Source organism: Leptinotarsa decemlineata, unplaced genomic scaffold, assembly GCF_025532065.1.
Source record: "Leptinotarsa decemlineata unplaced genomic scaffold, Ldec_3_MD MMD2_tig00000882_RagTag_RagTag, whole genome shotgun sequence".
In the NCBI taxonomy this organism is placed as follows: domain Eukaryota; kingdom Metazoa; phylum Arthropoda; class Insecta; order Coleoptera; family Chrysomelidae; genus Leptinotarsa; species Leptinotarsa decemlineata.
The window spans coordinates 8,368,597-8,385,087 of NW_027412556.1; the positions used below are offsets into that span (position 1 = coordinate 8,368,597).

Here is a 16,491-nt window from a genome sequence, read left to right on the forward strand (position 1 = left end):
AATTGAGTTCATTTGGCATTTACACACTGTATAATAAATACTAAAAAATGTTGATTACGAATATACCATTTGGAATTCATATTTTTTGACACATTTCCTACATTACAATACCATAATACTCATAAAGCATTGCAATATATAACTGTTGAATAATTCGAACAAAGTTTCATGTATGTTCATTCGTTTATGTCATCAATTAGCAGGAATGTTGAAAACCACTTTGTCTCACTAATAGACAATAATGGACTCAGTATGATGAACAAATAATTCATTGAATGAAAATAATGTTACGGCCTCAGCTCCAGTAACAAAATGTTAAAGCACAATAGTAACAGAGATTTTTCTATTGTTTCAGTATGCTCTTATCCTGGCACCTCTTATCGCCCAGCCTAATGATATTGTGGTTATGTTCAACGGACTCGCTCTGCCCTGAATCTTGCAGCTGCAAACAAACAGAAAAAGGCCAAAAGAAAGTAACCTGTACGAAAGGAGGTATGCGGGACCCCATCCCAATATCCAGAATGGATCTCGACTTGGAAATCCTGGAAATATCAGCCCCCGTCGATAACCTGAATACGTTGTCAATCACCCCCATATTCCAGCAGTTCAAACATTTGGAGGAAGTGGTGATAAGGCGTTCGAATATTCATCAGATAACCATGCACGCGTTTTGGGGCGTTCCGAGTATAAGAGTATTGGACCTGTCGTTCAACAATATCAGCGGTGTGTTTGATCATAATTTTCGTGGCTTAGTGAACTTGGTGGAATTGAATTTGGATCACAACCGTATTGAGCGGTTGCAAGTCGGCGCTTTCAAGCATTTGACGGAGTTGCGAATGTTGACTTTGAGGAGTAATAAGTTGGAAGAACTAGTGCCAAGGATATTCCTCAAACTCGCGAAGTTACACGTACTTAAACTAAGTGAGAATAAGTTTGAAGAAATTGACCCCGAAGTGTTCAAAGACATCCCGGTGAGTTCATGACAGATATATCTTTATAATCTGATATTTGTTACAGGATATGTCGACAAAATATCATGAATGTATAATGTGAGTAAATAGGTTAGGTTAGGTCCGAAGTGAGTAGATCTATTCGACCCTCCATCGCAACCCGCAAGGGTTTATTGTGGCTCACAACTATTCTCACTCAGCCAAACAAATCCATCTTCCTAACGAAGCCCATTAGTTTGTATGGTGAGTAGTCACGACAACCTTCTCATATGAGCGTTTTTGCACGTCAGCTACACCTGACAATGCCTTAGATTCAGCCGTGCAGGGCTTTTTTGCCTCTGGTTTTGGTGAAATCTCACTTGGGCGCAAACAGTTGCTAACCTGCTCATGGGGAGTTAGTTCCCCCACCTGAGACAGATTCTGCGTACGCCAAAGCTCTCGATCCTGAACTGAATTTACAGGGAGGTCAATCGGAGTCGTAAACTCGACATCCATCTCTTCTGTAGACTCGCTCCTGAACTAAATTCACTGTGAGTTTTGTTGGAGTCGTAAACTTGACATCCATCTCCTCTGTAGACTCGCTCCTGAACTAAATTTACAGGGAGGTCAGTTGGATTCGTGAACTCGATATCCATCTCCTCTGTAGACTCGCTCCTGAACTAAATTTACAGGGAGGCCCGTTGGAGTCATAAACATGTGAGCCAATAAGTACTTAGCACTAAATGAAATTCAGAATTATCACTATACAGAGTTATTCGTAACTGCGGTACGAATCACGGTACAAACAGCCTAACGAATCACCCTCTGAGAATCGCAAAGTGTGATTCGTCAGGTCGTTCAAAGAGAATGTTCATATGAACATATGTCCGGAGTCGCTTCATTTCTGAGATACAGGGCGTTGAATAAAAAAAAACTGTATTTATAAAATATCCTAAATATCATTACACTGATTTGGTTAAAACTTGCTACAGTCATTTGAAGTGAAAAAGATCTTACTTAGCTCGAACTAGATTGAAATTATTAGGTCCAGTGGGGTCTCAGTGGGCATCCTAGCCAACAATATGGAGGGAAAAAAGAACGCCACTGACTTTTTTGAAGTTTTTGATTTTTCAGATTGAGTTACCAAAAATACAACTTTTTCGTTGAACAACTGAAAAAAAATCAAAAGTAAATAATAAACAGTTCTTAAACTTGTTACTTATTCAAGTACAGGAGATTCATAAACAAGAGCCTTCAGATGACCCCATGCATAGTAATCTAGAGGATTCATATCATGACTACGAGCTGGTCAACTTTGAGATCCTGCAAGTTCAATCCAGCAATGAGGGTAGGTTATGTTGAAATACTGAGGAGCAAGAACACCATCATGAGCTGGATCCCCATCGTTGCCTCTCACAAGTACCAGCACTTCTTCAAACAAAATGGGTGAATGATCTCGCAAAAAGTTCGTGTAACATTCATCTGTTAATCTTGCTGGTAGGAAAAATGGTCCAATTAGGTAGTCTCCAATCATTCCTCTCGAACCTTCAGCGAAAATTGTTGCTGAAAATGACTTCCTCTAATAACGTGATGATTGTGAAAGCAGCAACCTACAAAATATCAATCATGTGTAATATGGGTAAAAAAGGAGGGTTTTTAAGAACCGTCCATACGGTTTTTAGGCTGGTTTTTAGACAGCTACAGTGCAATTTCCTTGGTACTATTTGAAGGATTTTCTTCTATCAAGTATATCTTTTTTTAGTTCAGGCGCTGTTACAGTTTCTGGTCTTCCACCACCTGCATTTTTATAAAAACTCTCAGTTTGACATAATCTTGCATGTAGCTTTCTTAATGTTTCAGCACATGGAATTTCTCTGTTGAGATATCAGTCCTGGAAAATTATCTGTGCTCCTTCCGCATTTCCATTTGCTAATCCGATAAATGAAGTGCTCGTCAACCATTTCAGCGTTAGTAAAATTAATCATGATGAAGTCACTGCTAATTAAAAACTCTGAATTCCACTGATATGACAACACTATCACTGTCAGCTCCCCTCCAAAGCCGGTGTTCATGATATGCAAAGTGGCTTCATTTTTTTTCTCTAAAACGAAGCTAGAAATGAAGAAAACACAGGCGACGACGAAGTTGTATTTTCAGTTGATTGACTTACAAAAATAAAAAACCACAACAACAAGTAGTGGCGTACTTTTTTTTTCAATACTGTAAGCTGTGGTGCTCACTGAGACGCCAGTGGACCTAATAAATTCAATCTAGTTAAGGCTAATGAGCGAGTTATCACTTTAAATAACTGTAGCTTATTTCAAGCAAACTATTGTAAGAATATTATTGATATTTCATTTATACCATTTTCTTTTAAACTTCAACGTTCTGTATCACAGAAAAGAAGCAACTCCGGACATAGGTAACAGAACTACTACTGAAACATTTAGTATAATTGCCATGATGAATTCAATTCAATTGGTTTATTAACTTTTTTGCCATTAAAAATATATCAGGTTCATATACACAAATAGATAAAAATAGTTTTTGGAAAGAAAGTTTTTGGCTTTCTACTACTCCATCTTGATTCAAAAAAAGAAGAATGAGGAAGTCTTCCAAGAAGGGAAGGAAGTAACTCTATACATGGATGTGCAGATCATGCAAAGAAGTAACTTTCAGACACAAACTGAAAGAAAGTCCTTCTGAAACAGCTACTTTCATATAAACATTGAATTATACGAAAAAAAAAATTCTTTCGAAACAAATACTTTCGAAAGAATTTTTTCTTTCGTATAATTCAATGTTTATATGAAAGTAGCTGTTTCAGAAGGACTTTCTTTCAGTTTGTGTCTGAAAGTTACTTCTTTGCATGATCTACACATCCATGGATAGAGTTACTTCCTTCCTTTCTTTGAAAGACTTCCTCATCCTTCTTTTTTGTATCAAGATGGAGTAGTAGAAAGCCAAAAACTTCCTTTCCTAAAAATTAATCACTCCTAAAAAATATAACCGCTTCAATTCATAAAAATAGTTCATCCATACAAAGTTTATTAACAGAAAAACAGATTTTAAACAGATTTTAAAAGTATGGAATGAAGACAATACTCATGTATATAAAATTACAATATACCCCCTATATACATTATTACACATAAGTATATACTCACACAAATTTTCATCAAGTTTTGAGTAAAAGTGAGAATTCATAGGATTATTGGTCAGCAGAGTTTTTACACTTTTTTCAAACTTGTTGATCGAAGTTTCTATTATTATATATTCCTCGGCAGCGTTATAGTACAGCGTTTCGGTACATTCTGGCGACCGCCAGGTGTATGTTATTCTGATTTCTTGTCGAATAACTGTGGATATCTCGATATTTTTATGTTATTATGAACGTACAATAATATTTTCAATAAATAAATGTCCTGTACAGTTCTGTACAGTGAGTACTTCATTCTCTTAAAAGACTCATCTACACAATTTTTGATATTCTAAGTTGGGAATCTGTCGTATAATTGTTTTTTGGTAACAAAATCCCTAGTTCCATTTCGTTGCTTGTACGTATGTGATAATGTTATAACTAATTGCTGAATGGGCGAGATCATAGCAAAAAATGCTTGGTTTGATCTTTTACTCACATAGTTGATTTTTTCAGAGAAGTGAATTTTTCATCAATCATTTTGCCAAGAAATTTATACTTCAGGATCATAAGTACTTCAAAATCTTTCATTTCCATAGTAATTGTTTATTTTGTTTTCTCTAAATTACCATATACGGTAATATTGAGTCGAAATGTGAAATACTATTAAATGATATTGCGGCAATAGTTGAAATTGAGAATAAATCAAATCAAGTCCACTGGTATGATGACGAAATCAGATCTGATTCGAAACCTAGAGACAGGGCTTACAAAGAATTCATTAAAAGTTCCGGCATTAAGAAGGAGGAGTCCTGGAATCGATATAAACTGAGACGGAATCAAGTTGTTGATGTGTTAAAAATCAAAAAAATATCAATACTATGAAAACAAAATTGATGCGAATAGTGATAACTTGAGGAAAATGTGGAAAACAATGAAAATATTAATAGAAGGTGACAAACAACAATCGAATTTCAAATCTATCAATTTCAGTACTCATGGCGCTGTCGTCAAAACGAGAACGGAGCTACAAGCTGCTAACAACTTCAATTCATTTTTTGTTGAAAGCATTGAAGTTATCTCCAATTTTATTGTAAGTGTAACAAAATGGTCTCCTCAAAATCTAATTGATATAGAAACGAGATTTGTTCAATTCGAGAAGATTGATATAAGTAAGCTGAAGTCAATTATTTTTTCTCTCAAAAATAAAGGCAATGCTGAAGAAGTAATGTCGGCTACATTTTTGAAATCAACATTTTTTAGACTTGGATTTCATCTCCTAAACTTAATACAAACATCAATGTCGTCCGGCAACTTTCCAAATATTTTGAAAAAAAGTACAGCTATTCCCATCCCGAAAATGAATGATGCAGTCAAAATGTCAGACTTCAGAGCAATGAATACTTTGCCGATTACTGAGAAAGTTTTGTAAATTGTTGTACATGAACAAAGTACTAAGTTTTTCACTGAAAATAACCTGTTTATAGGAAATCAATCCGGATTTTGAGAACACCACTCGTGTGAAACTGTCTTTCAATTAATAGTTTCAAAATGGAAGAATGAAATCAGTAGCGATAAATTAAAAGTAGCAGTGTTCCTTGAATTCAAGAGGGCATTTGAAACTATCGATAGGCAAATATTAATTCGTAAACTGAGATATTATGGAATCGATGAAATCGCCTTAAGTTGGTTCAAAAATCATCTCAATGGCAGGTCATAAATAACTAGAGTGGGGAAATTTTTCTTGAATGAAATTTCAAACAATATAGGCGCACCTCAAGGGAGTATCCTGGGACCACTGCTGTTTATAATTCACCTGAATGATGTAAATTATATACAGTGTAATGATTTTTTAAATGTATTCACAGATAACACGTTGCATGCTATGGACATGACGTTGTAGAAACAGTGGAGCGCGTGAATCGATTGTTGAAGAAAATTGAAATATATTCAAACGAACATAAACTGAAAATTAATACAAATGGAACCAAATCGAAGATAATTAGTAAGAAACATAAACTGAAATCAATTGACTATGAAAAGCTTCAACTCGAAATGTAGGGAGACAAAATTGAATGGGTGTCAGAATTCAAGTATTTAGGCTTATTGTTGGATGAATCACTAACACTCAAAGCACACTGTGACTACATTTGTGAAAAGATATCAAAAATACTATTTTTTTCTTCAGGATTTCATCGGAAGTTTCCATGTTTTCAAAAATTGCAATATAAAGAACCACTATACAGCCCCATTTTGATTATTGTTTCACACTTTCAGGTAAATACAATATACAGAAGTTACAGGAACTGCAAAATCGAGGTTTAGGAATCATCTTAAGATGTAATAGAGTGCCCTCAAGTGGTATGATGTGGCAGATAGACTTTATTACTCAAGTATGATATTTATTCATAAAATAACCAGAAATTCATTACCAAAATATTTTGATTCCTTTATTACGTACAATAATCAAATTCATGACTACAACACAAGAACCACCAATCAATTCCACATTACCAGAACAAGAATGAAGCAATCTATGAAATCGTTGTTTTTCAGTGGATTGGATGATTTCCACCAATTTCCATGCCACATTGAAGATTCTGTTACTTTATATTCATTCAAGGCTCACATCACGTACTCTATGAATTTTCTGAATTTTTTTGTAATTTTTATACTATTTTAAATATTTTTATATACTATTTTTACCTTTTTGGACCTGTATTTATATTAGGATTTCCTATTTTCGAATGAATAAATAAATATGAAAACAACAGAAAAATAAGAGGTCCGACTATACTCCCTATGGGGTCTCTGAATCAATTTTTTCGCCCTTGGCAAGTTCTGTCCTGAATTAAATAAAGCTGTTTAGATTTCTTTTGAGAGAAATCAGCCAATCATTCACCCCGCCTCGAATATCCTTCTTTTGCAGGATGTGTATTAAGAACTTCAAAGGCACGAAATGAGTTGGAAGATATTCCACATAATCAGAGATGAAAAGATACAGTTCAGTACAGAGGGTGGATAAATGGACTAAAACAAGTCTGATCTCTCAGTTGACGTTCAGAAGAAATATAGCTCAATTCTTAGCATATTTTCAACCTCATTTATTCTATCTCCTTCTGCGTTTCAAACAGATCTTGAATTGGTTTCAAGAGATAATTCTTTTTTTCCACACTACCAACTGTTTTCAATTCGATGCAGTAGGTATAAAGGAAAATGATATGGAAACAATCTATTTTGATATGACTGTCATGCTTTTTCCACTTTCAAATCTAAGGCCCCTTTTATGTACGCAGTTTTTGTCGTTAGTCGCGGTGCGACAAAAATCGCGGCATCTGCTCAGAGCATGGCTACTTTTATGTATAAGTCGCGCATTGCTATATCGAACGTTCTTAAATTATGTTGTTTGGAGTTACAAAAAGCATCGCGACAGGCGTTTTCAAAGTTCACTATTTCGAATTGGATCTGTAATGCATGCTCTCATGGATCGCATCGCTAGCTACGTAAATTAAATAGTTCATCAAATAGGGTAAACTTTTACGGTCAGAAATAACTTTGTCAATGATATTTTCCAGGTTTTTTGGCCGTGATCTGCAGGTTTTTATGTTTGGCGTTTCGTCTACTACTGCGGTGGATATGATGAACTTGAGGACTTTGACCATTACCTGATCTACTTTGATACTGTTACAATTCTTATTGAAAAGTTTATGATTTAACACGAACAAAATCCAGACTGTTTATGTGGATTTCCGAGGATGAAACTTTGTTGCAGCGACTAGAAATAGCTGACATGAAATTTGCGAGACAGAAATGACGTGCCCAAATGATGCGACAGCTAATTTCACTCCTGCAGAAAATTACTGTTCTCATTATGAACTCGCACTCACAATATTATCATTTTGAACAATTCTTTTGAGCAAGTGCCCTATTCATCAAGGTTCCTGCTACGGAAAGTACTTAAAAATATATTTTCCATAACAAAGGGACATAATTAGAAGAGAAAAAACCCAGCTAATTAGTTCCAATTCAAGAACACCTTCAATCCCTTCCATAATTAATCAAGATACACATTTATTGAAATATACAGGCCGTTTAAACGATGAAACATACACGGTTGGTTATATTGGACAAACGTTTTTTATTTTGGAGAACTAGAATAATTTCTCTTCAGATCGAGAATATCTATGGTTGTTTTTGAAATATTTGCTCGAAACTATTTTATATTCTGATATAAATCAATTCGCAATGCGACGTTTGGTTCACTGGACTCCATCACCAACTTATTCATACGAATCTCTATTTTTTCATCGATTTTTGTAGCCACTGTAATAGCACACTCAGTTATGTAATACCAAAGTTTTTGTCATCATCACTATATCGTTATAAAACTCTTCAGACCTACCTTAAAGAAGTAGGAACCAATATTTTTTGAGTCTAGAACTCGAAGCCTTACATAAACTCCAAGTGAAAAAACATGTATTATACCAAGTAATTAAAAATAAAAAAATAATATCAAAATACTCCATACCACCTACGTCGTTCACGGTATCTCATTAAATGTCCAAATTGCCGTCCATCCTTTCTCAAACACTAATTCGCCCTTGTAATAGTATTTTTATGGCAATGTTTCAGCATTTGTGTAGTTATAGATATGAAAGCTCCGCCAAAAGTTGGGCGGAATATCTTGCCTTTAATGAAGTCACCCAATGGAAAGTCCAGAAGGGTTAGGTCAGTGGAACTTGTCGGACATTTGATAATACTATTGTTTCCTATCCATCGTTCTGGCATACTCGTATTGAGAAAGTCTCTGCAAATAGTTCTGCGATGTGGCGGAGCTCCATTATACCAAAAATACTGATATTTTTTCAGAATATTCATAGAAAATCTTCGTACAACTGAAAGAAACCCTACGACCAGCATTCCAAATATAGTTCCCTGTCAAAAATGTCTTAAAACTCCAATTTTACAAAGTTTTACACAGTTCATGGAATTCCTTTTGCTGACTGCAACCAGCTTAACATAGGCCAAACTAGCAGACTCCTCAAAGACAGAATCACGACTAAAAAGTAATAATGAAAATATTGAAAATAGCACAACACTCTATCCATAAAACTGCACAAGACAGTGTCAAAATATGAAACCACTACAGCACCTTTCATGAAAGAATTTCTGGGGAGGTCTCAAAACAATCAATACTTACTTGCCCCTCCTTAATGATAAAAATATATTTTAAAATATGTGTCACTGATTTTAAAAATCAGGATGTGAACTATTTTCTCATAAAGATCATTATTTCGTTTATCTCTAACTTTCTCTATTCTAATAATGGAGTTTAACGATAGTACATGTTTTTTCTTAAATACCTTTATTCTTTCTGGTCATGACATGACAACTTTTTCCAAGTTATCATTTGCGCTACATGAATTTTCTTTATAACAATTTTCTACTTTTTCAACAAAAATATTTCGAAGTGTCATCATAACTCCAGTGATACAGATATTCACTTTGAGAGTCACATCCATCTATTTTGAGTTCCATGCATCATTGAGATATTTTCATCATAATTTCAAGGAGACAATCAATAGTTGACTCCATTCGAGCAAAATTTCTTACCGGTGAGCACTTTTTGAGGTCTGCGAACAGACAGTAGTTGCTGGGAACCAAATCTGCCGATTACGGTGGATGTAGGAGTAACACGAAATGCAATTCATGTAGTTTTTGCATTGTTCATTTTGATGAGAAATGAAGACCTTCATCATTATTATGTTTTACCGTAGTATGCGGTGGTCAGGCCCTATCCCCGAAGCCCCGATACATTTGGGAGGACGCGCTAGCATTATAAACCAACGACCACTCATCACACCGTGGGGTAAGTGATCATTGTGTCCGAATATCATGTGCCCCGAGCAAGCCAAGCAGTGAGCCAAGAATGGCAGCCTTCTGCATCTGTGCGGCTGAGATTTCTGCCTAAGTGCGGCAAGCCGGTATGATTTTGAGATTCGAGAGTAGAGGGGGCATCATTCCACCAAGGACTCCAATAATCAGAACAACCATTTCGACGGAGTGGTCTGGATAGAGTCTGCGGATTCAATATCCCCCTGGAGCGTAGGGCAACACCGGTGTCTCGTCAATACCGTAAGAGTGCCGAAGTTGGTAATATAGCACTCTTAGGGCCGCATTATGTCCATGAATATAGGTAGAGACCGCATATGATGGACATGCTGATAGGAAGTGCATTAGGGTCTCGCGGCAGGCCCTGCACCTTGTGTCAGAAACCTCTATACCCATCACGCGACTGCGGTAGACTAAAATGTTGAAGACACCAGTCTCGCAAGCCATGATGAAATCCTCAGTTTCCGACTTAAGCCCACTCGACCTGAGGAAAGCGAAAGTCAAACGCATTGCTAAGCAAAGGTCTTCAATGTTATTGAAGAAGACCTCATGCATTGGCTTATCCTTGTGTTTCCGCAGAAGTGAGGTGATCTCTGCGGCTCTTATATGAGCGTTTCGCTGAACGGGTTCCAACCCGGTGACAGAGGTGTAGTCACTTTGTTTAGTGTCGAAAAATAAACCGAGTTCATCAGCTGCTCATGCAGCTGCCCTGAAGAGAAATGCTCCGATTCCAGGTTTCTCACAGTCACGAACCATGCAGAGAAAGGGATCCGAATTCCTAACGAATTTACAGGCTGTATCCAGTACCCAGGCAGTACGAATTTACAGGCTGTATCCAGTGTCATGTAGATACTCCAAACCCAAAATTCAACGGCCTCCCTGTTGTCGTGGAAAGTACAACCGTGAAACGGACGATTTGAGATGCAAACTCCTATAGAGATGCATCATCTTTCGGGTCTTTACGTCGAGTTGCTGCAGCTCCACCCGAGTCCACTTCACTACTCAAAACGAGTAGAGTAAGATTGAAACGGCAAGCATATTTGTTGCAGCACCTTTGTTTTTCCCGACAGTTCCGATGATCAGATCTGTCGAAGTTTGTGCTGATACTTGCCGCAGAGAGAGTTTTTCACTGCTGTTACCTCCGGCATCCAGATGGTGTAGGATGCTTCCATCTACGAGCTGCACATCCTTTCCGTAGTTCCCGCATCGTCATCTTTTGAGATGAATCATTGCACATTTGTCTAACCCGAATTTCATACCGATAACATGCGTGTACTCTTCCACCACCCTCGAGAACTGATGGAGATCCTTCTTTCCAGAGGCATGAAGTTTAAGATCACCCATATGAAACAAAGGGTGACCTTGTGCCTTCAGTTTCCAGGGGTACCACAGTTATACAGCCGAGTATTTCTGAGCGCAATGGATAATGACAATATTGAGAGGCAGAAAAGAATGGGACTGAGGGAATACCCCTGAAATACACCCCTTCTGAAAGTGACCCACACTGTTTGGACCAAATGTTATGGTGAAGCGAGTTCGCCAGAGTGGTATAAGTTGTTCAATGCATCTCATAATTTTGTCGGGTACCGCAAGGCATCTGAGCAAATACAAGATGAGCTCATGCGATATTGTATCAAATACCATACGGTAATCGATCCAGGCCATAAAGAGGTTGCGCTTATATTGTAAAGAGTCTTGGGTTACACATCTATCGATGATCAGGTTCTCTTTACATCCAGCGGCTCCTCTCTTCGACCCTTTCTGCTCATATATCCGTTCGAACACTCGGTCAACTGCGGTGAGTATTCATGTGTATAATATGCTTGTGAACAACTTATAACAGAAATTCAAGCATATTATCGGTCTGTATTTCTTAGGAATCGACGAATATCCGCTTTTGGGAAATAAGAACGGTCCGCCTTTCGCCAAACCAATCCGGAATCGGCTGCTTTCCGTCCAGCCATGAGTTGAAAACTCTGGCCAGATGGCGGTGGGTGCTTGGTAGTTTTTTCCACCAATAAGTGTTCAACCCATCTGGGCCTGAAGCATCAAAGTACTTGAAACCCACAAGGGCTCTTCGAACGTCATCCGGGGTTATCGGGTTGCGCAGTTCATTGAGCTCAGGCTGTCGAAGGTCTCTGTTGAAAGATTCGAACTGCGCTATAGGGCTGGAGTGTCTAAGTTGAGTGGCTGCGGGTGTTCATAGATATCCTTCCAGAAGGATTCCACTTGATCAGCGGTCGGCAAATTATCTACAACACGTGGAGCGAGAAGGTTTCTCGCGGAACCTAAGGTTTTCCGCGATACTTCTCTCTCGCCTCACTAGTGACTTCTTAGCAGCCACTAACATTTGTATCCTATCAAGGCAGTGATGTTTATTGGTCAGCAGTACGCCTTGACTTGAAGTGTGATGGATATGTCGTAGTTTCGCAGCTATTCGCCTCACTGCGGGCGTGAAAGGCTTATTGGCCGCCCTGTAATCCATCACACATTGGATACGAGACGCGTGTTGCCTCGCCGAAGTGATCTTAGCCTCCATCTTGTGCACACGTCAATCAATCTTCCGAATCGCAAGGCCGGGATTTCGCCCTTCCGATTCGGAAAGCGATTGGACGACGCTATACTCGGCGGTGTTGATTTGCTGTCTGGCTGAGGTTTATTATTATTATTATACTCATTTTCTGTTCTCCGATTATTATACTGTAGCAGATTCTTTATTATACAGATTTCAAAAAGTTGTCAACTCAAAAATAGTAAACAACAGCGATTCTTTCACACAAAAAAATCTTTCATATAACATAGTTATCTTTGAAGTAATACTTCATTATGAGATTTCTTGAATACATTTTTTCAAGTACCGCTGAATTATATCAAATATCATCCAGTTGTGTTGCTGTCTGTTCACCGAAAGTCATATTATTTCCCTATTGTCGATGAATAATTGAATATTTCAAACGAATCATTAGAAATTCAATGATGTAAGCCAATAAAACAGAATCCATTCAGCTCATTCATTATTTTTTTTTCCTTTCAGGACCTTCGCATACTCGAACTCCGTGGATGCGGCCTGAAAAGGATAAACACTCAACTATACCATTTGCTGCCTTATCTCTCACATCTGGATCTCGGGAACAATCAGATTCAATTCTTAGCAGAGGACGAATTCCAGGATCTACGCCGACTGCACATCCTTAAACTGGACGGAAATTTATTGCCGGTCATACTGGAAAAAAGTTTTGTCAACCAACAGCAACTGAAATACTTGTGCTTGGCAAGGAATCGTTTAGCTAAAATTACCGAAACTGCCTTCTTCAACCTAACCAGTTTGATAGAACTGGATATTAGTTATAATAAACTTAGCAAGCTGGAGGGTTCTGCGTTGACCTACGTTGCGGATTCTCTTCAAAAACTGGTGATAAGTGGGAATAACTTCACGCTCAGTCTAATAAAAGTGATATTACAGACTCTTTATAGGGTGTGGCATTTGGAGATTGCTCACATGAAACTCGAAGTCCTCCCCGATCGATTCATTCCCGATAGGATAACAAAATTGAACGTGTCTAGAAACAATTTGAGTAGTTTGAGTGCGCTGACGTTTCCCAGACAAATATTGGAATTAGACTTATCTTACAACAAACTACAAGGCCTGAACGACAGTATTGTCCAGAGGCTAGAGAGCATGAAGGTAGTTAATCTGACAGGGAATCCCTGGTCGTGCCGTTTGTGTCATATCACCTCGATTCTTTTTCGAATCAACAAAACTCGCGTGTTCAACAGTGCGGTGTGTGCCTCGCCTAGTGTTTTAATAGGCAAAAAATTGTCCAGTCTTCGACTTGAAGACGTTACAACTTGTGATCCGAAAGGAGGATCCGATCCAAAACTGTCGAAGCATAAAATCAGCCTTTTGGTTGGTTTAATTTGTATCGTCGTCCTCGCCACGTTTTCAACGATATTCGTTGTTATTTCCTGCATGAAGAGGCATTCTCGTAACGTAGAAGCGCAGCACAAAAGAGCCGTGGAGCGTGCGGAAAACAGTCTGGAAAGTGCTACAGCGATTTTTTGCAAAGGCGAATTGAGTTTTAAATTCCCTTTGGATCTCACAGAACGGAGGATGTCAGTGTCAACTATAGATGACATCAAGAAGGATCCGCATTCCGAACAGCAAAGTTTGCGGAATGGAACGGTAACCGGAATCTGAAAGTTACTCACATTTCGTGGTCAATCTTTTGTGATATAAAATAGAGCGCCCTGGAGCCAGTTGACTGAAGTTCTGGGAGTATAGTCCTGTCGACTGTTGCCATTTTGCAATTTTCGAGTTTGACTTTACTCAATTTCACTCAGAGTGAATTTTGATATGCGTAAAGTTCCGCGAACTTGAGAGTAATCAACAATTCGATTGAAGAAAAATATAGATCACTTCAATAAGAATTTGAAAAAATATCTTTGAAGAGCAAAAATTTCACCGTGAAACTCATACCTCTGGGAACTCGAGCATCTATATTTATTATTTCAGTTGAGTGGTGAAACTACGCTGTCTTTTCAAAAAATAAGGTGAATTTCCATTCTTTCAAAAAAATATTTATCCAGCCATCAATTTCTATTTAGTTCCCTTCGAAGTGGTCCACTCCAAATCAGTTTTGATATTGTCAAATATAGAAAATCATCATGCAATAACTCAAATCCATTCAAGCAAGTACATGAATTGAAAGATGTTTCAATCTCAACTTCAATATTCTAAAACAAATTCAGTATTCACAATACTATCTTTCAATATTCCAAGTTCATAAATATAAAAATTAATACGATTACTGAATAAAGAAATATCAACCAATCTTCAAAATACGCAAACTTGCACGGATGCGCATCAAGCATTTTGCCTTATTACGGTGACAGGAGTAAAGTAAAGCAAAGTAAAGTAAAGTAAAGTAAAGTAAAGTAAAGTAAAGTAAAGTAAAGTAAAGTAAAGTAAAGTAAAGTAAAGTAAAGTAAAGTAAAGTAAAGTAAAGTAAAGTAAAGTAAAGTAAAGTGAAGTGAAGTGAAGTGAAGTGAAGTGAAGTAAAGTAGAGTAGAGTAAAGTAAAGTAAAGTAAAGTAAAGTAAAGTAAAGTAAAGTAAAGTAAAGTAAAGTAAAGTAAAGTAAAGTAAAGTAAAGTAAAGTAAAGTAAAGTAAAGTAAAGTAAAGTGAAGTGAAGTGAAGTAAAGTAAAGTAAAGTAAAGTAAAGTAAAGTAAAGTAAAGTAAAGTAAAGTAAAGTAAAGTAAAGTAAAGTAAAGTAAAGTAAAGTAAAGTAAAGTAAAGTAAAGTAAAGTAAAGTAAAGTAAAGTAAAGTAAAGTAAAGTAAAGTAAAGTAAAGTAAAGTAAAGTAAAGTAAAGTAAAGTAAAGTAAAGTAAAGTAAAGTAAAGTAAAGTAAAGTAAAGTAAAGTAAAGTAAAGTAAAGTAAAGTAAAGTAAAGTAAAGTAAAGTAAAGTAAAGTAAAGTAAAGTAAAGTAAAGTAAAGTAAAGTAAAGTAAAGTAAAGTAAAGTAAAGTAAAGTAAAGTAAAGTAAAGTAAAGTAAAGTAAAGTAAAGTAAAGTAAAGTAAAGTAAAGTAAAGTAAAGTAAAGTAAAGTAAAGTAAAGTAAAGTAAAGTAAAGTAAAGTAAAGTAAAGTAAAGTAAAGTAAAGTAAAGTAAAGTAAAGTTGCAACCTCGGCATACGAATATTTATGAATATTGAGGAAGGTTGAGATCATCAAGAATTGAGGAATAATTTCAGTAATTGAATAGAATTGGCCATTCACCATGGAGATGGAAAAGGGCGACTGTATAAATTTTTTGTACTTGACAATAACGAAAGTTAACGACAAAAATGATTTTTCAATTCATCGTAAATCAGCACATATGGATATTATCATTCACAATTCGTCCACCCACCCGTATCAGCACAATGTAGCAGCATTCAACAGTATGATGAACAGTAGTATCTATATTATGTGTTCTATCGTATTCTTTAGTTACGAACGGATAGATCTGAACAGTTCTCTTTCAGCAGTAAATAAAGTACTGGAAACAAGCTTGTATCATTTTGTGAAGATTTTTCAGAATTCCTCTCAGACAAAAGTCCAACTCGCTCATTGTTTCGTGTTTATTTTTATCAAATTTCAGTATTCAAAATTCGGCAAAAAACATTAATTGGTTCTTCAAAATGTATATTTACTGACAAATATGAATAGTTCATCAACGAATGCGTTTTTCTCAATACCATTTTTATAAAACAATATTTTTTTATTGTCTACTATATAAAATGATTTGAAATCCCTGAAACAACTAAAAAAGAAGAATTGATAATGACAAGCTGAAAATAACAATTATATTAACCAAAATAAACCTGAAATGAAATAATAGTGAAATAAAATACAAGTAAAAATAGAACAATTGAATAAATAAAAATGAAGAAATGAAAAAAGAAAATAAAAATAAAAAATGGAGAGTCACGTTAGTTCACGACGTTTCGATTGTTTGTATCTACAATCGTCTTCAGGTGATGACTGGACTG

The 16,491-nt window shown here is 36.5% G+C and overlaps 1 protein-coding gene across 1 annotated transcript; it reads left to right on the forward strand.

Annotated features, from left to right (window-relative positions):
* The first annotated feature begins 362 nt into the window (after window positions 1-362).
* Window positions 363-14,840, forward strand: LOC111513221 (uncharacterized). Its single transcript, XM_023169384.2, has 2 exons — window positions 363-971; window positions 12,995-14,840. The coding sequence occupies exons 1-2, from the start codon at window positions 393-395 to the stop codon at window positions 14,156-14,158; spliced, it is 1,743 nt and encodes a 580-aa protein (XP_023025152.2). The 5' UTR covers window positions 363-392; the 3' UTR covers window positions 14,159-14,840.
* Window positions 14,841-16,491: the final 1,651 nt, after the last annotated feature.